The sequence below is a fragment of the Tiliqua scincoides genome, chromosome 6 (genome assembly GCF_035046505.1).
Source record: "Tiliqua scincoides isolate rTilSci1 chromosome 6, rTilSci1.hap2, whole genome shotgun sequence".
NCBI classification, from domain to species: Eukaryota; Metazoa; Chordata; class Lepidosauria; order Squamata; family Scincidae; genus Tiliqua; species Tiliqua scincoides.
In genome coordinates this window covers 66,044,467-66,064,213 of record NC_089826.1, presented here as the reverse complement: position 1 = coordinate 66,064,213, position 19,747 = coordinate 66,044,467, and the positions used below count along the sequence as shown (strand labels likewise).

Below are 19,747 nucleotides of genomic sequence, written 5' to 3'. Positions count from 1 at the left end.
TAGCTCTGATCACCTTTGGAGAGTTCAGGTGGGGCCCTGAGTCTGGGGACCCATGTTGAGCCAGATCCGCAGATACGGAGGCCCCACCTGTACATGCTATTCATTCCACTGGAAGTTTAAAGTGAAATACAGTGGTCTAACTTCTTTGCTTTTTTCTTTTAGAGCAACCAAATAAAACAGATGGAAGATGTAAAGATATCCAAGAAAAGTAAAGTTGGAATTCTTCCCTTTGTGGCTGAATTTGAAGAGTTTGCGGCACTTGCTGAATCTATATTTAAAAATGCTGAACGTAGAGGAGATCTAGATAAAGCTTACCTAAAACTTATTAGAGGTGTTTTCACTAATGGTACGACCCTTATCATGATCAGAAAATCTATGTTTCCCTGTATCCTATACAAATAACTTTTCATCCTGTTGGTGAAGTGGACTTGAAACACACCTTATAAAACCAAAATTGGTTTACTTTGACTTGTCATGTGTATTTTAAAAAGTGGTGGTGTTTAATGAATATGTATCATACTGTATTAGTTTACTGGCTGGTGATTGTATATGTCTTTATTAGTAAAAGCATCTATAAGTATTTTCCAATTTAAGGACAGAATTGCACACTATTATTTGAGCAGGTCATCAAGCAAAAAAGTCTGTGTATGATCTGCAATATTAAGTGTGTGCTTAGCTTTCCGACTGAACTCTATGAGACTGTCCCATTTCTTTTTGTAAACTTATAAATGCAGCCTTCTCCACTATTTCAACTGGGTTATCTTATTTCTTTCCCCAGAAACCCTTTTAAAGCTTTGAAATCACATAGGTATTGCCTCATGATTTGTTTACTAAATAATTTTTTTTTAGGAATTGATAAGTTAGTGTGTAGAATCAGTAGTTCTCTTGCTGCAATTGATGTCTTCGGGTTTTTTTTTAGTGGAGAAAGTAGCAAATGAGAGTCAAAAGACACCCCGGGATGTGGTCATGATGGAGAACTTTCACCATATCTTTGCAACACTATCTCGGTTGAAAATCTCATGTCTGGAGGCTGAGAAAAAGGAAGCTAAGCAGAAATACACAGATCATCTGCAGTCTTATGTCATCTACTCCTTGGGACAGCCACTTGAGAAATTAAATGTAATAAGTATATATATATATGTGTGTGTGTGATCACTGACGCAGTGCTGTTGCTAGTTGTGTCATAACAATATCTGATCATTGAAAGTGTTGTGATTCTTACATGGCAGTAGAAACAACTGCATAGGATGCATACAGTGTGTGGGATTCATCACTAAGGCACAGGCAAATAACATGTGGCATTCTGGCCAGTGTGCCATTGAGTAGAGCCTTGTAACTTCTGTTGGTTGAACTTGTTGAGCCTTGTAACTTCTATTGATTTCACAAAATAGCTGGGCTTCAGCACATGTTTCATATATAGAAGCAAGCTTAATATGTTGAATGCTTGAGGCTGAGTACCTGAGTTGCCTGTTTGTGAATTTTGGCAATGCATTATGTTTTATTTCAGCACTTCTTTGAAGGCATTGAAGCCCGTGTGGCGCAAGGTGTGAGAGAAGAGGAAGTGGGCTATCAGCTGGCGTTCAATAAACAAGAGCTAAGAAAAGTTATAAAGGAGTATCCTGGCAAGGAAGTGAAAAAGGGGTTGGACAATCTCTATAAGAAGGTGGATAAACACCTTTGTGAAGAAGAAAACCTTCTCCAGGTAATATAATAGATGTCAGGATGAGATTGCTTCCTCAGTCTCTTCTACAGAATGGGCTAATACAGTGGGTCCTCTATATCTGCAGGGGATTGGTTCTGGGTCCTTACACAGATACCAAAATCCATGGATGCTCAAGTCCAAGCTCCTCTTGCATATGACAACCTCCCTTCCCCGGTTCCTCCAATCCTTGTCCCTTTTTTCCCTCCCCCTTTACTCCAAAAAACATCTCCATTAGCCAAGCAGGGTGAGGGGAGGAATGGAGGAGATCAAGAGCAGCTAAGCTCATGGCTGTCCCAGTAGCAAGCAGCCATCTCCTTGGGTTTCTTCCTTCAGGTATGGAGAGGTCACCTTTGCCAGCCTCTTCCAGGTGTCCCACTGGGACTGAGAGCCCATCTGGGGTGTGTGTGCCAATCACCCACCCACCTTTATGCAGGGAGCAGCAGCAGAGAACAGCAAGAAAGGGAGAACAAGCTGGAAACTTTTAGCCATCCCAAAAAGCAGAGGCTGCAATGCTGCTCAGGTCACAAAGATGAGGTGCCTGCCCACCTATGATTGCACAGTAAGGGTTGGCATGTCCCTACACACATCCATGTGTAAGCACCCCCACATGCAGAATATTTGTGATCCACTGTTGGTTAAATCCACAGATGCAGGACCCATGGAGTCAGAGGGCCCACTGTGCTATGTAAATGGTTTTTCAGTTGACTTTAGTTTGTCTCTTCATTGGAGTGAAACATTGTGAATGAAACAGGAAAATATTGCTACTTTCATGTCATTCATTTTCCTGCCTCATTCACAGTATTTCACCCCAGTGATGCCAAATTCAACAGAAAAACCATGATGTGATGTGGACTCCAGATCTCTCTCCAGATGGTTCAGACCTATTAGGGTACATGTCTTACATGTGAAGGACAAAGACCTTTGAGAAGGGGAGTGTGATGCATCTGTTCATGGATATTATTTAGTGTGTTTACTGCACTTTTATGTGTAATTGTGCTTGTTTTCTGTTTTAAATTGTTTTTATACTGTATTTTAAATCACTGTAAGCCACGTTAAATGCCTTCGTAATGAGAAGGGGGAAAGGCAAGGTACAAATATCTTTAGTAAATAAAATCATTTTTTCTTCCTTCTAGGTGGTATGGCATTCTATGCAAGATGAGTTCATACGGCAGTACAAGCACTTTGAAGGTTTAATAGCACGTTGCTATCCGGGAGCTGGAATAACCATGGAATTCACCATCCAGGACATCTTGGACTACTTCTCCAGTATTGCACAGTCCCACTAATATCTACCAAGGGACAAAGCAAGATAAGCTAACACATTTGCTGGGAAAAGTCTTTGACACTGAAGACTTCTTATTTTGAGAAGGTATTATGATAAGGATATTTAATGATATTCACGCATACCAACAGATGGTCTAAGCAGAAGTACCACTTTCTTACTGGATAAACACAGTGTTAAAACATACATTTTCACATGTAACTTAAGCCCATTAGTTTTATTTTGCATTTTGATATGTTGGCTCTGTATATTTCTAGTACATTAGGCATAAACCCATCTGCTTTCCTTAATCTCCTGTAGCTCCTAGAAATTAAATACTGAAATTAATGTAAAAGGCTGGGTTGTTTTTTTTTTTGCATTAAAGTTTGTTAATATATGGATCAATGGAACATCCAAACGCATGTTTTTGAGAATCAATTTACATGACTGTGTGGCTGTAATTCTTTTGATCTTAATTAAAATTGATGTTTACAAAACATTGCTTGTTTATCTCATGAGGGAATTTGTTAGGTGTACCTGGGTATTTAACAAAGGAAAAATTCCCCTCCACTTTCCAAATGAGAGAACTAGAGACTGTACTGTCTGTGTGGTTTTTAGCGTACTTTTTACTAATTGACATAAAGTAGCTGGTGGTTTCCTTGGTAACAGGAACACTTCAAAATTCCAAGGTCAGTAACTTTACATTTGCTCAGTTTACCATATTTATGATAGAGCATAGCAAGCCATTGAAAACTGGGAATAAATAGCTCTCAGTCTGCTTTGATTTCACTGTCAGAGAGTTGGGAGAGTTCCTGCTTCCCTGTGGTATACCTGGATTTGCAGGTTGATCACTGGAAAGTGGATGACCTGCTTCCTGCTTGCTTTTAGGAAATGAGAAACAGATTGATGCAACTCTGCCTATGATAGGCTGGAGGCAAGCAGTAGATTTGAGGTGAAGGGCAGCCTGAACCTGCTGCATCCTGAAACTTCTAGCCAGGACATGACTCCCAGGTTGATGACATCACTTGATGATGTCACTTCTGGCCATGAACCCCCTTCAGCAGCTGAATTTTTTATACAGCCCTCCAGGGCTTTTTTTTCTAATGGAACGCGGGGGGATGGAGTTCTGGCAACTTTTTTCAGGGGCCCCTCCCCTTCGGAGGCATTCGGGGGGGAACAAAACAGAGGCATTGGCTGGGTGGGTGCTGGGGGGTGCAGGGTGGGCAGGCGTATGGCCTCTGCCTGACTGCACAACGACCCCCTCCTGCCCCCATCTCCAAGCTCTCGCCTGAGCCCAGCCATCCTCCCTTCCCCCCCCGCGCTCTGCTTCCCTGCACAGCTTCCAAGGACAGCGCGGGGGACATGCGCCGACACCGAGGAGGAGGACAGACAGACGGCCAGCCAGGGAGACGGGCTGCGGCACCCACGGAATGCCCAGGTACTGGCTTGGTGGAGGAGGAGGGGAAGGAAGCTGGCTGGTGCAGCCCCGTGCCAATCTGCAGCATGAGCCTAGGCGTGTCTACTCAGAAGTCTCATTGTGCTCAATGGGGCTTGCTCCTGGGAAAGAGTGCATAGCCTTGCAGCCTGAGAGCCCAAGCCTATGCATGTCTACTCAGAAGTAAGTTCCATTGTGTTCAATGGGGCTTACTCCCAGGAAAGTGTCATAGCCTTGCAGCCTGAGTAGACAGGCAGAGGAGGGCCTCTGAGGCTGCAGTCCTCTCCACACCTTCCTGGGAGGAAGCCCCACTGCCTCTAGTGGGACTGACTTCTGAGGAGACAGACAGAGGAGGGGCTCTGAGGCTGCAGTCCTCTCCACATTTTCCTGGATGGAAGCCCCACTGCCTCTAATGGGACTGACTTCTGAGTAGACAGGCACAGGATTGGGCCCGCATCCGTTTTCACATGCTAAGGGCAGGTGAAAAGGGATTCTACGTGTGTACAACGTGCTGTCCAGCCTTGCCAGAGATCCTCCTCATCCTTCCCCAAGCATGCCCTCTGCCAGCCAGCATTTGCAGCTCCTCTCCAGCAATGCACAGCAGCTGCTCAGGGCAGCAGAGAACATACAATTGCATGCCAAGCGCCTTCCCAAAGAAACAGAGTATTCTGATACCTCAAGAGATTCTTGAGACTTTTCTGCGAGGCCTGAAGACATTTTTGTTTAAAGAAGCCTTCTGAGTGCATGGCCTTTTTAAACATCTTTTCTGTATCTTTTTAGTATTTTTACAGGCCTGATTCCTCTGATTTGCTACGTTTTGCTCTTTTTATCTGACTTTTTATCTGACTATGGTTTTTATGGGTATATGTTAATGTGTTTTTAATATGTTTTTATTTGTGGTTAAATTATGTTTTTAATTTGTTTTTAATATGTTGTGAGCCGCCCTGGGTCCCTTTGGGGAGAAGGGCGGCATGTAAATAAAGTTTAATAATAATAATAATAATAATAATATGGTCTAATAATACCTGAATTAGACCATATTTAATCCCTTGTTTGCAAACGTAGCTGTTTCTACGTATGTGCACCTAAGGACCCCTCTCGTGTAAGAATTCCTTTTTTATTCTTACTCCCACAGTTGCTTAGAGTAATTTTACTACATGGAACTCATGTAAGCCATTTTTCGGAATCTATTCACTGCTTCCTCTCCTCGAAATAGTGCCACACTACATACTACATGCTACAAGTGCACCTGTACAGTATTTTTCCCCATGTAGAAAAAGTAGCTAGGGCGAAGAGGATGTGGAGATTGACAGCCCAATCCTATGCATGTCTACTCAGAAGTAAGTTCATCTTTAGGGGGGAAGCACATAAAAATATTTTATTTCTCCAATAAAAAATGGTTTAATAAATAAATAAATAAAAGATTAACAAGTTGTGAGTTCCTGCACCTTTTCTTTTACAAAAAAAGCACTGCAGCCCTCCCACCTGAAGCATGTTCCAGGCATCCAGCCCAGCCTGAGGCAGCTAAGAGCCTCCTGCAGGAACCCTCCTGGACTGTCTCACCCTCCTTGTGTCTGCAGCTTTCAGACCCAGAAGCGCGTCCCTTTTCCTGATTGGCGGGAGGGCGAGAGAGAGGCGGGACCGCCGCGCCTGCGCAGTTCTCGCTCGCCACCAGCAGGGGCCGCTGTGACGGAGGGAGCCCAGCTCTGCGGGGGGCTCCGAGCGCTCGCGTTTGGTGACGGTTGGCTAGGCGACGGCGGCGACGACACTGGACGGAAGTGGCCGAGGCTGCGCGCGCCATTTTCAAACGGCCGGCTCGGCCCATCCGCTCGCTTTCCGCTGCCAGAGGGAGGGGGCAGGCCGAGGCAGAGCCGTCCTCGAGCCCTGTGAGCGGCGGTCCTGAGGGGGAGAGCCGGGCAGGGCCAACGCTCTCAGGGGTGAGAGGCCGTGAGGGCCCGTTTCCATGGCGACACTGACGACGGTGGCCGGGAGGGCTCGGGAGCCGGTTGTCCCCGCTGCCTGCGCGCGCTGACGGCGGTCTCTGCCAGAGGCTGCCCTGAGCCGTCCCTTCACCTCTGGCCCCCCGTCTCCCGGGGCAACCACGCCCGCCCCCTTTAACCCTTTGCTCCCCGCCTTCCAGGTAATCCTTGCTCACCCAAGTCACTCTTGAGCCCCCACCGTGTCTCTGCTTCTTCCTCCCCCCCAAGGCGGTGGCGTAGCTGGAGGGGGCGGAGCACTCAGCCTGCAGGGAGGTGGGCGAGGGGCCCTCCCTTCGGAGCCATTCCCGGCGGGGGGGGGGCAAAACGGAGCCATATGGGAGTGCTCCGCCCCCTCCAGCTACGCCACCACCCCAAGGCCTGGCTCCTTGTCCTTTGTAGCTCTTGCTGCAGAGGCAACCCCCTCCCAAAGCCCTGCTGTTTGTCATCCCACTCGGATTCCTTGGTGCTGCGTGGTGTCTGTGGAACTCCCTGCCACAGGACGTGGTGGTGGTGCCTGGCAAAGATGCCCAAAAGGGGATTGGACAGAGGAAAAATCCGTTCCAGGCCACAAGGCACGATGGGTGGCATGTGCAACCTCCTGGTCCTAGAAGTAGGCTACCTCAGAATGCCAAGTGCAAGGGAGTGGCACATCTCTTGTAATTAGTCTGTGGAACTTCTTGCCACAGGATGTGCTGATGGTGTTTGGTCTGGATGCCTCTAAGAGGGGATTGGACAGATTTCTGGAGGAAAAGTCCATCACAAAGTAGAAGCCGTGATGGGTATGTGCAACCACCTGGTTTTAAAAATAGGCTACCTCAGAATGCCAGGTGCAAGGGAGGGCACCAGGATACAGGTCTTGTGTGCTCCCTGAGGTATCTGGTGGGCTGCTGTAAAATACAGGATGCTGGACTAAATGGGTCTTTGGCTGGATTCAGCAGGGCTCTCCTTATGTCTTTGTCCCAATTCATAACCTTACAAGAGCCTGTGAGGGAGATTATTCTGAAAACAGTGGTTAGCCTAAGGTCTCCCAGTGCCCTTAATACAGAGGTTCCCAAACTGGGCTGTGGCTCCCCAGGGAGCCGCAGAAACCAGCCAGGGGAGCTTGTTGCAAAAAACCTACCACCCTATATAGTGTATAGCAGTGTTTCTCAAACTGTGGGTCGGGACCCACTAGGTGGGTCACAAGTCAATTTCAGGTGGGTCCCCATTCATTTTAATATTTTATTTTTAATACATGTGACTTGATGCTACCATGGTATGTGACTGCATTTGGGGAAATGTGACAGATCTGTACTTTGAATAGGCTACTATGTTTATCCTTTTTACTCCTGGGTAAGTGTGGGTAGGATTACAGTGTAGGATTGTTAAAAATTTCCCTGCTTGATGATGTCACTTCTGGTCATGACATCACTTCATGGGTCCTGACAGATTCTTATTCTAAAAAGTGGGTCCTGGTGCTAAAAGTGTGAGAATCACTGGTGTATAGGATTATAGCCCTAATGGGGAACCACGGACAATGGCCCAGTAGGGCAAGAGAGCTGCAGGTCAGAAAAGTTTGGGAACTACTTGCTCTACTCAGCAGGTAGATCTTTCTAGTCTCTCTTACCGTGATTATTTTGCTTATGTCCTCTAACAACTGTACCCATTTAATACATGCAGTATTTATCCTCCCACTTCATGCATGTAGACATTGCTACTCCAGTTTGGATTGGGTTGTTCTGGCCTAGCTTTCATGAATGTGATATCCAGACTCTGTCTTATTTAAGAAGTGAGTATGATTGGGTGTTTAGTTCCTGAGCCTGATATGAGAAGGCAGTGAGTCTCCAATTTGTTCCCATACCCCATCTCTCTGCCCAGTCTTCCATGTCACACGTTCTCTGGATAAAAAGTAGAGTCCAAACCAGCAGAATGCCACTCTCATCACATCCCTGGGCAGAATTTGACCAGAGTCTAGAAAACAAGGGTTCATGTTGTTAAGATGCATATTAAAATCTCTATTTTTAATCATTTTCAGATCCCTGTTTTTAAGCAAAAATCATTTAAAACGTCTTCACAATGAGTACAGCTGTGGAGCGTAAGTTCATTAATCTGAGGAAGCGACTGGATCAGCTGGGCTATCGACAGCCACTGGGAGTGGAAAGTTTACCTTTGGTGGAAAAGCTTTTTAGGTATAGAAACAAAAGGAATAGCAAAAACATTTATATTCTCTGTTGGAGTTGTCTATGCTGTTTGGTTAACACTAGTGCAATTCATCTTTTTGTGAAATGTCTTGCCATAGTCTTTCGAGACTGAAGGTTGCCAATACCAATACCATTGAAATGGTTTTACTAAAGTAAATATTTCAGATTTATACAGAAGTACAGTTTAAAGAGACTGCTTCAACATATTCATTCATTCATTGTGATATTCTTTTTAAAACCTGTTTAGAACTAACTGCATCAATAAGTACTTAGAATGTCGGACCAAGTGCAGTGCTCAGAAAAATTCTGCCTGGCATGCTGCTGTGACAGAAGCGTTAAGGCAACAAGATATGTTGCCTTAAATTATAAATTATGTGCTTATAATTTTCACCAAGGTGGGTCATAATTTACACGGAGATTCAACCTTGGCACTTCTGAATTTCAAAATTCAACCCTTGCCATTCAAACACATGAAAAAATGAGAGTATTGTATACTAGAGAACCTTTCTCTCACTTTCAAATAAGAGAGTCACTTTCCCGAATTGTAGTGTGTGGGCAGAGTTCTAGGTTAGAGGGTGTAGCTTCCAGACCTGAAGTATGGAATCTCTCTCTGAAAACATTAACATTCACATTATTAGTGTAGTTGATAAAACAGAATACATATAATTGGATAGGAGAACAACCTCTTTGCTGTTACAGCTGTTATTCTTGGTATCTATCACCAAGAAGTAGATTTTTTCTTTTTATTTCTAAATGGAAATATTTCTTTTTATTTTCTAAATTCTCTTGTGTGCACCCATGGTTTTTCAGTTTACTTTTTTTTGGGGGGGGGGGGAGTTAGCAAACTATCAACCACAAAATGCAATTTAATTTGAGAAGAGGAAATGCTGTTTGCCTACTCAGTCCCTCTCCTTCAGTCTTTTTGCAACATTTGCGAGCAGTGCCATTGATTTTTGTGGAGCCTTTCCTATGTAAGTGAGGTTAAGACTACAGTTGCTACATAAAGCGTGTAGTTGGTCTGTAGAACTCCTTGCCACAGCATATGGTGATGGCATCTGGCCTAGATGCCTTTAAAAGGGGATTGGACAAGTTTCTGGAGGAAAAATCCATTATGGGTATGTGGAGGAAAAAGCCATAATGGATATGTGCGGATTTTAGAAATGGGCTATGTCAGAATGCCAGATTCAAGGGAGTGCACCAGGATGCAGGTCTCTTGTTATCTGGTGTGTTCCCTGAGGCATTTGGTGGGCCACTGTGAGATACAGGAAGCTGGACTAGATGGGCCTTTGGCCTGATCCAGCAGGGCTGTTCTTACGTTCTTAATTGTCTTTAGGATGTAGAGAAATGGAACATTTCATCTATTTTAAAATTAAGTTCTAACACATTTTTGGACACAATCTATGTGAAGTTTACAAGAGCAAGTGGTTTTCAAATCTTCTGTCTCTCCTTGTTAACTTGTATGCAGAGGAACCTTTGCATGTCATGCAACTTCTGCGCTGCTGAAAATTCTGAGCTGTATTCCATTGTGTGCTCCATTCACATGGTGCACCAGCAGGTTTGCAAAAAGCGTGTGTCCAGTGGAACACAAACAATGCTCCCCCTTTTCTCCAATATTAGGGGAAGCTGTCTTTCATTTCTGTGCTTCTCATTGAGGGTTCCAAGAACATAATTTGGAAAAGTGCTGAGCCAGGTCACCACAGGTTTGCTCAGCAGCACATACCTCTCTGTCATATACCTCTCTGTTACAGCAACTTGTCAGGCTGAAGTTTAGAGCAGACTCAGGACCCAATCCTATCCAACTTTCCAGCGCTGATGCAGTCATGCAAACTGCATCCTGAAGTTGGGGTGCCAGTCATGGAGGTCTCCTTAAGGTCAGGGGGCATTTTTTCCTTACCTCTAGACTGCATTGGTGCTGGAAAGTTGGATAGGATTGGGCCCTCATACTGCTCAAGAACTTATTATGGTATGAAAGATGCCTCTCCTCTTCCCTGAATTTTTTGCTCATACAGAGGTCTTGGAAGAGGAGAAAGTCAGTAGCAACCACAAACTATGACTGGCTAGTGAGTCCAACCAACATATGTAGATCTGGACTAGTGATATTTGAAGCAGGGTGCTTAAAGGAAACTAGTTTTTGTCATTTCAGAATTCATCTCTGAAATCTGTTTTCTCTGTTGTCCTTGTGTTTTAGTGACCTTGTTCATACAACAGAGAGCCTTAGGAGTACAAAACTGTCTGCTGGAAAAATTGAAAAAGAATTCAGCAACTTTGATGTTGTCCTGGAACCTTATCGAGAAGAAAATGCTAGGCTTACACGTGAAAATAATGAACTACATTTAGAGGTTTTAAAACTGAAGGAGAATTTAGAACATCAAGTGAAAGGTAATGTTTTAAAAAATACGATTTGTTTTCTCATAGGTAGAATTGGTTGCCTTAGTAGCCATCCAAAACTTGTGACTTCCTTGATCTCATGATGTTTTATATCTGACATCAAATTTGCTTCAGGGCATTCCTCTTGCTTCAGACCTCATGCAAGGTCAAGGATGAGTCCCCATCCTGAGGTTCAAGCTGGTGGTTGATTTGGTGAGTTCCTGAGTGCCTCTGAAGCTGGGTGCAGTTTAACTGTACCTTTCTCTTTCCAAGCATGGTGGGGTGTTCTGCTCTCTATCCTGTTACTGAGTTTCAGAGGTGCTCATGTTTTGCTATGGGCAAGCAACTTGTAAAAATAGCAAATGTTTTATAAACAAAGGGAAAAGGATAGTGATAAAACAAACAAAAACAGTCACTTGCACTTTGATATAAAGAAAATTGAGTTAGAGGCAAATGAAAGCAGCAAAAACCCAACATGACTTCTAGACATGAGCCTTACTGAGAAAAATACTTGTTTTGATGCAGTTTCCTTGTTCACCTTCAGGGGGATCTGGAGGGATTGTCAGTAGTGTACTGGTAACTGTTGTCAGTGCTTGAATGAAGACATACATGAATTCAAGTGACTTGGGCTGCAATCTTGTAGACACCTGGGAGTAAGTCTCTTTGAACTGAGTGGGACTTACTTCTGCAAAGACATGCATAGGATTGTATTAACTCCTTTTATGGAGTTTTGATTAGTCCAACCCCTACTTTAGTGGTTCAAGGATAGAAAATGCAGGTATCTTTCCCCAGTATCTTTCCTCTGCCAAAGTCAAAAGAGTGGCTAAGCAGATGCCAAACCCAGAAGTGTGCTGTTTTATCTACTAGTGTCTTTGCTCTTCAATGGCATGTGTCAGTCACACTCACACATTCAAGCCACACCTTGGCCAAGATGCTACTGGAGACATGCAGATGGAAAAGAACAGAATGGCAGAGGTGTACAATCCTAGCCAGTGTCTTGTTATATAGAAAATCAGGATTTTCTGTTAAAAAGAAATTTTTAAAAATTAAAATTAATTTTAAAAAGTATGCACTGATAAAATTGAGACTTTCAGTGCATGGGTATACTCGGAGAAAGAAAAAAGTGATCTTCTTTCCAAGCATTATTCAATAAAATAGAATGCTATTGAGTTTTTTCTCCTTCAAGATCTCAAAGCTACGTTGAGGAAAACTGAACATGAGACTGCTGATATGAAATTTCTAAATAACCAGTATACACATAAAATCAGAGCATTGGAGAAAGAAAACAAAGCCAAGACTGAAAAAATCCAACAGCTTCAAGAAAAAAATTTGCAAGCAGTGGTTCAGACCCCAGGTACAGCGCAAGATTATGTGCTACACTTTACTCATCACTCCATTTTGCTGCTTCTCCACTTAGTAGGGCCATAGTCCTGCAGTAAGTTGTGATTGTTTAATATCTTTGATTTTAGATAGGGTTTAGCACCTGTCACTGGGAATGAGATCTGAGCCAAGACCACTGATCCAGCACTACCATGCATATGGAGACCCTTTGGCTAAACATATTATCTTCACTTTAGTGAAGAGAGGTTACTTTTACATATGTGTCCCTTTTCAGCCTGTCAGTTAAAGTTAATAAACAATCCCATGCTGGTGTAAGGGAGCTCTGTGTGACCATTGGAATAATGGTTCAGAGAAGGAACTGACAGATTGGGACACATACTTAGCATCTGTAGCACAATCTTTTAGACTTTAAGTGTTTATTCATTTGTCCCTGAGCCCTCAAACTGAAGCATTTTCATTATTCTGTAGTCATAGGGCACCATATGTGAAGCATTTACCTCTGTGGGAAAGTTAAAATATACAAGGAAATAACATCTGAACACTAACTCATGTACTGATTTATTTGTTTAAGATATTTATATCCTGCCTTTACCCTTCAGGAAGTGGCTGGGGCTATGCCACTGTAATGAGAGAAGAGGGGGCACAGTTGTCATTTAAAGAGATAGTTGCAGCTGTAGGATCTTTGCGTCCTGGCTTCCTTTTTCAGCAGCTTGTCTCACAGAGCTGCTAATGTTAATATAACCTCTGTGAACGGGGGTCTCAGTCTATGCCTAGTAGAAACTGGAGATGGCAATGATGGACCTCCTTCTGCCTTCCTTTTTTCCTTGGCTCCATGTGATCCTTCAGTACTAACCTTTGTCATCTTGCATGTATTTCTCTCTCAAGCACATATGTTCAGTTTATGTAGGGTTTCATTGTAAGTCTGTTTACTCAGAAGTTATTGTGCCTGAGTTCAATGGGATTTACTCCCTAGTAAATATGCTTTGGAATCGTTGGTTGCCTTTAAAGAAACCCAAGATATTAAGGAATTGCACTTCTTCCTTCCATAGCAAAGCCATTACGTTGATACATATATTAAGATTGCTTTAATGTACTGTAGTTTTATATCAGTATACCAAACAGAATTTGTTTAAGTTATTAATGTTTCATTCACATATCATCAAATGTTGTAGTGTTACAAATGTAACTTTAGGTTACTGGTTATATAATTAGTAACCAATAACAGAAGAAAGAATGAGATGTTTTTCTTATTTATATTTAAAAGTTGCACTTCAGAATCAGTTGACACCCTGCAGTTTTTCTATATAGACGAAAAGGAGCATGTTCTATTTCAGTTATACCTAGTTGTCTTTGTAGGTGGTAGGAAAAGAAATATTCCGTTCAGGCGCCAGCGTATGCAGATAGATCAACCAGTACCTCCCTCGGAAATCAGTACTTATCCAGTTCCTCAACCAGATGACCCGTACATTGCAGATCTTCTTGAGGTGGCTGACAACAGGTGACAGTAGCTTTTAATACCGTGAAACCATTAGTAGTGCTGTTTTGACATGTCCCTTCCTCTTGCTGTATGAGAGAGAATTAAATACAAGTATTCTCCAACCCTTCCTTCCTTCTTCCACTGGTAGAAAATAGATTGGAGTAATTCTTCAGCTTGCAAAAAGAATTATTTTGAGAGAACCTTTGTAAGGAATTGAAATTTTCATTCTGTCTTAAAGTGACTTACTATATGTACATGTCTACTTGGAAGTAAGACTCATTGAGTTCAGTAGAACTTAAAGCCCAAACCTCACCTCATCCCCCACCAGTGTAACTAGTGTTTACCAGCAGAGGCTGCTTTTACAGCTTTTGCCAAGCAGCCTTCACTGAAGCACACTACAGGCCTGCCCGTAGGGAGCCCCCAACAGATTCCCATACACCAGCAGGCACCCAGACACCCACCGGAGCAGATACGTCCACATAGGGGGTTAGAGGGTGGTGGGGTGGGGGGAATGTGCAACAGGGTGGACAGTGGGGCAGTGATGGGCAGGGATGAGGGCAGATCAGGCCTGGGATGGGATGGCATTGGTGACAGCGGCATATGCCAAATCCTGAGTCCTTTCCTTGGCCTGATTCACCTTCATGGAGCAACGCGGACCTCCACCAGTAATTGAGCTGGTGCTGGTTTGAGTTGCCCCCCTTACAACTGCTGGAGCTTAAGCCTGGGCAAGGGGACACATGTCCCCTTATCCCGGGGAGATTTCCAACAGCCAAAAATTCCCGGAGGGTTACAGTGGAAGCTGTGTTGGTGCAGGGATTTAGGTAGGATTGGGCTGCCCCTCTCACAGAAGTGTGTATCAGATTGCAGCCCCAACGAATTAGAGGAATGTATAAAAATTGAATATACATTTTTTTTTAGGATTAAGGTAGTTCATTACTTTGTGCTTCTTCATTGTAATTGTATAACAAGTGATGAAAGATATGTACATTTCTTGATATTAAGTTGTTTTATCCCATGTTATAACAGTAAGCTTAAGAGTGCATTGTACATAGTGAATACAGTGGGCCCTTGGTATCAGTGGGGAATCTGATCCTGGGCCCCCTACGGATACCAAATTCTGCAGATAATGAAATCCATGCAGGAACCTTGACAGCAAACCAGAATTTCCTTTCAGAAGCATCTGGGAGGCCTTCTGAGGCACATGTCATGTGCCGCCTCCCCACATCTCAGAATACCTCCCAGTCACAACTGGGAGGCACTTCCAATTGCATCTGGGAGGTCCTCTGAGGCCCTCAAGCTGTGGGCTCTGCATCCACGGATATTCAAATCCGTGGGTGCCAAGCCTGTGGATAAGGAGGGCCCACTGTACTGTACGCATGATTGTATGTTTTGTTAGTGTATGAAGCATTATGTTCGTTTTTATTTAGTTTTCGTATTGATATCTTTAAATGCATGAAATTAACTTTCTGATTTTTGGTCAATTATCGTGACTTACCAAATCAAGAATTCCTGAATGAAACTATCCAAATAAAATATATTTCAGAATTCATGAGCTGCAGCTGGAAGTGGCTGACCTTCAGGAAAAGCTAGAGATAGCTGAACGTGGAGTGAAAAACTACAGCAAACAGGTAGGATAAAAATATTTAACATTTGTAATGTCGAAGAAGCGTATTCATAGTAATATAATGCTGGGAACTGTCAATATTCTGTCAGTGTTCAGGATAAATCCAGTAATGGTTTGCTTTACTACAGCTACCTTGGAATCCTGCCATTGGCAACGAAATTACAGCCATTAAAATTTGCACTCTTATCAAGGAAATTTTTCCTTCAGCTCATTGCTGTTATATGAAACTGCCCTGGTTTGTGCCAGTCTTTGTGGCTTTAATGAACTTGAAAGGCCCATTGGCCCATTGTCTTAAAAACTTTTATTTTTGTCTCTAAAGGTTGAGCTGCGAGACAATGAGATTGAACGTTTAGCACTAGCACTGGATGGCGGCCGCTCTCATGATGTCATATCTTTAGAAGCCAGAACCAGAAGTAGTGAGAAAATCATAGCTCACTTAAATTTGCAGGTAGCACACTTAAGTCTCCTTTAGTTTTGTCTGTAGAATCCTTTGTAAGATTCCCCAGACCCAGAAAGGGCTTTTATGAAGTGTCACAACTCCAGAATCACTTGGAACACAATCCATATTTTCAAACCAAAATTGCAGTTTACAAGAGAACTGCTTGTAGTATCCTGACGTGCTTTGTAGTTTTTCCTTCTGCTAGCTGAAGAGATGAGTTGCCTTTTTAAAGATGGATGGTGTATTTCAACATTAGAGCCACTTTAAGAACATTGCAAGAATGTTCTGACTACAGTATCAAGTACTTTGTACACAAGGCTTGTTTGGGTCATAGCCCATGCATGCTCATACCTTTGTTCTTCTTTTCCATATGTGCTGTGTTCTAGCACATTAATAAAGTGATAGTAGTTTTGGTGAAAAGCCTTAATGCTGGTCATAAGGGCCAAACTAGATGTCACATTAAATATGTAATTGGGTATAACTTGCTAATTGGATTAGGGGGCTAATCCAGATCACACACCCTCCCACATGCATCATGGTTTAGATCTAAGTCAGCCCCTCCCCCATTGCAATTTTGTAAAAAAAAAAAAAAAGGTTCAGCGCATCAGTTTTAGTGATGCATTTCTTACGTGTATTCTTCCTCAGCGAGGAATTCCAGCTCTGAGGACAAACAGTTCACTCTGAATTCTCACTAGTAACCTGAAGTGTTGGTTGAATGCAAGAGAGCCTTTTGGGGAGAGGCCCTTCTTTTGTGGCAGGGCCCTTGTTTTTCACGCAGAGGGTCCCTGTCTCAATCCCTGGCAGCGTCTCCAGGGAGGGCAGAGAAAAATTCCTGGAGAGTTGCTGCCAATCGGTGTCAACCGGGTGGAGCTAGACGGAGCAAGGGTCTCGCACGGATTAAGTCAACTTCCTGTGTCCCTTGATGGGTCGTCTTACTTATTGTCCCTTGATCAAGGGATGGGTCGTCTTACTGTGTGCCTTGATGGGTCGTCTTAAGCACGTCTTACTCTTGAAATACCGGGTAGATGGGACTCGTCAGCCTAGGAAGGCAGCTCATCTAAGAGAAGGAAACTCTGACCTCAAACCTCCACTGCCTTGTGGCTACATCCAGTTGTGGAAAAGGCTTCAGGAGTCAACCTCAAGGCAAAATCAGGAGCCGGAGTCCCTTAGGCAGTTCATGGCTGAACACAGTCACGTTCTGGCAACTCCTGCGACGCCGCTGGAACCAACCGTATTGGCTTCTGCCTTTCCATTGGACCATTCCAGCGACGTGGAGAGGGGGGATTTGCTGCATGGGTAACAGCCTATCCTCCATACCTTCTTTACCCAGGCTTCGCGCACTGGAGAGGACACTCCAACTTCGCCATACGGCATCGGCACAACACGGGAAGCAGCAGTTTACCGGTTATAAGTCTTTGCTCGATTGGCGTAGAGCATGACGCCAGGGGCTGCTTCCGACGGTGGGAGAGATCATTGCATCTCATTGGGCAGCTACCGCCCGCCTTAAGCTGGGCAGTCCCCAGCCAGTAAGGTGTTGCCTCGCCACAGTCCGTTAACCTCATGGGGTGCGTGGGGTTTAGGGTGAAAACCGACAAGCGGATCGACAACTCTGCACCATGCAACAGAAAACAGAAAACTACTGCCCTAAAGCTGGGCACCTGGAACATTAGGACAATGACACCTGGCTTCTCTGATGGCCTGCAAGAAATAGACGACGCACGCAAAACAGCTGTCATCGACATGGAGCTGAGCAGACTGCAGATGGACATCGTCGCCCTTCAAGAGACTAGGCTGCCAGATTCTGGATCTGTCAAGGAGAGAAATTTCTCATTTTTCTGGCAGGGAAAACCACCAAACAAAACCAGGGAACATGGCGTTGGCTTTGCGGTCAGAAATACCCTGCTGAAATCCATCATCCCACCTACTGTGGGTAGTGAAAGAATTTTGTCCCTGCAGCTCCAGTCATCAGCAGGACCTGTCACTCTCATCAGTGCTTATGCACCGACTCTGTCGTCTCCAGCAGAAGCCAAAGACAAATTCTATGATGACCTGGCCACCACTGTCAAGAAAATCCCTGTAAAAGAGCCATTGTTCATCCTCGGCGATTTCAATGCTAGAGTTGGTGCTGATAACAGTTCATGGCCCACTTGCTTAGGTCAGTTTGGCACTGGGAGGATGAACGAAAATGGCCAACGCCTGCTAGAGTTTTGCTGTCATCACGGTCTCTGTGTCAGCAACACGTTCTTCAACACAAAGCCCCAACATAGAGTCTCTTGGAGACATCCAAGATCAAAGCACTGGCACCAGCTCAACCTGATCCTCACCAGATCCTCACCAGACGCTCCAGCCTTCCCAGCATCAAGATCACACGCAGTTATCATGGTGCTGCCTGCGACACTGACCACTCCCTGGTGTGCAGCAGAGTGAAACTGCAAGCAAAGCGACTGTATCACACGAAAAAGGAAGGAAGACCTCGCATTGATACCAGCAAGACCCGGGATCAGAGAAAAGTGGAGGAATTTGCACAAGCACTTGAGGAATCTCTTCCAGGCCCGGCTGACGCAAACGCATCCAACAGATGGGAACATTTCAAGAATACCGTTTACAACACCGCCTTGTCCATATTTAGCAAGAAGACCAACAAGGCGGCAGACTGGTTTGAAGCCCACTCTGAGGAGTTGACACCAGTCATTGAGGAAAAGAGGAGAGCTCAAGCAGCATACAAGGCCTGTCCCAGTGAGCGCAACCTGCAGGTCCTCCGAACTGCTCGCAGCAAAGTCCAACAGACTGCCAGGAGATGTGCTAACGACTACTGGCTCCAGCTCTGTTCCGAGATACAGATAGCAGCTGACACGGGCAACATCAAGGGGATGTATGATGGTATCAAGCAGGCCCTAGGTCCAACACAGAGGAAAATTGCCCCTCTGAAGTCTGCCACAGGCGAGGTCATCCAGGATCGGGCGCAGCAGATGGAACGCTGGGTGCAGCACTACTCTGAGCTATATTCCAGAGAAAATGTAGTCACCGAAGAAGCACTGAACAACATTGAGTGCCTGCCTGTGCTGGAAGAGCTTGACAGTGAACCAACTCTAGAAGAACTTCACATGGCCCTGGACTCCCTTGCCTTTGGCAAGGCACCTGGAAAAGACAGCATCCCTGCTGAAGTCCTAAAATGCTGCAAAGAGATCATCGTCACTGAGCTGCATGAAATCCTCTGTCTCTGCTGGAGAGAAGGTGGAGTACCTCAAGACATGAAGGATGCAAACATCATCACGCTGTACAAGAACAAAGGTGACAGGGGTGACTGCAACAACTACCGCGGCATCTCTCTCCTTAGCGTTGTAGGAAAGCTGTTTGCCCGAGTTGTACTAAAGAGGCTCCAGGTACTTGCAGAGAGCGTCTATCCAGAATCGCAGTGTGGATTCCGAGCCAACAGGTCCACCACTGATATGGTATTCTCCCTTAGACAACTGCAGGAGAAATGCAGGGAACAACGACAGCCACTCTTTATAGCCTTCATAGATCTCACAAAGGCTTTCGACCTGGTCAGCACTGTTGTCTTCGATGGCACTACATCAGACCCCTTTGACATCCGAAGCGGAGTGAAGCAGGGCTGTGTTCTTGCGCCAACCTTGTTTGGGATTTTCTTCGCTGTCCTGCTGAAGCAGGCCTTTGGAACTGCAACAGAAGGCATCTATCTCCGGACCAGATCAGACGGAAAGCTCTTCAACCTCTCGAGACTGAGAGCAAAATCCAAAGTCCAGCTGAAATGTCTGCGTGACTTCCTCTTTGCCGACGATGCAGCTGTCACTACCCACTCTGCCAAAGATCTCCAGCAGCTCATGGATCGTTTTAGCAAGGCCTGCCAAGATTTTGGACTGACAATCAGCCTGAAGAAAACACAGGTCATGGTTCAGGATGTGGACTCACCTCCCTGCATTA

The 19,747-nt window shown here is 44.6% G+C and overlaps 2 protein-coding genes across 6 annotated transcripts in view; both read left to right on the top strand.

The window, feature by feature from the left end:
• EXOC1 (exocyst complex component 1) overlaps positions 1–3,460 on the top strand; it is a 34,897-nt gene extending 31,437 nt beyond the window's left edge. For both annotated transcript variants that reach the window (XM_066632524.1, XM_066632523.1), the window contains 4 exons: positions 163–346; positions 920–1,119; positions 1,508–1,702; positions 2,836–3,460. In XM_066632524.1, the coding sequence (XP_066488621.1) occupies positions 163–346; positions 920–1,119; positions 1,508–1,702; positions 2,836–2,988 (732 nt within the window). In that variant the 3' untranslated portion in view covers positions 2,989–3,460. The remainder of the gene's footprint in view (positions 1–162; positions 347–919; positions 1,120–1,507; positions 1,703–2,835) is intronic.
• A 4,972-nt stretch (positions 3,461–8,432) lies between these two features.
• The window catches only part of CEP135 (centrosomal protein 135), a 115,563-nt gene continuing 104,248 nt past the window's right edge, over positions 8,433–19,747 (top strand). For all 4 annotated transcript variants that reach the window (XM_066632146.1, XM_066632147.1, XM_066632145.1 and 1 more), the window contains exons 1-6: positions 8,433–8,545; positions 10,746–10,936; positions 12,111–12,278; positions 13,622–13,763; positions 15,286–15,370; positions 15,686–15,814. In XM_066632146.1, the coding sequence (XP_066488243.1) occupies positions 8,433–8,545; positions 10,746–10,936; positions 12,111–12,278; positions 13,622–13,763; positions 15,286–15,370; positions 15,686–15,814 (828 nt within the window). The remainder of the gene's footprint in view (positions 8,546–10,745; positions 10,937–12,110; positions 12,279–13,621; positions 13,764–15,285; positions 15,371–15,685; positions 15,815–19,747) is intronic.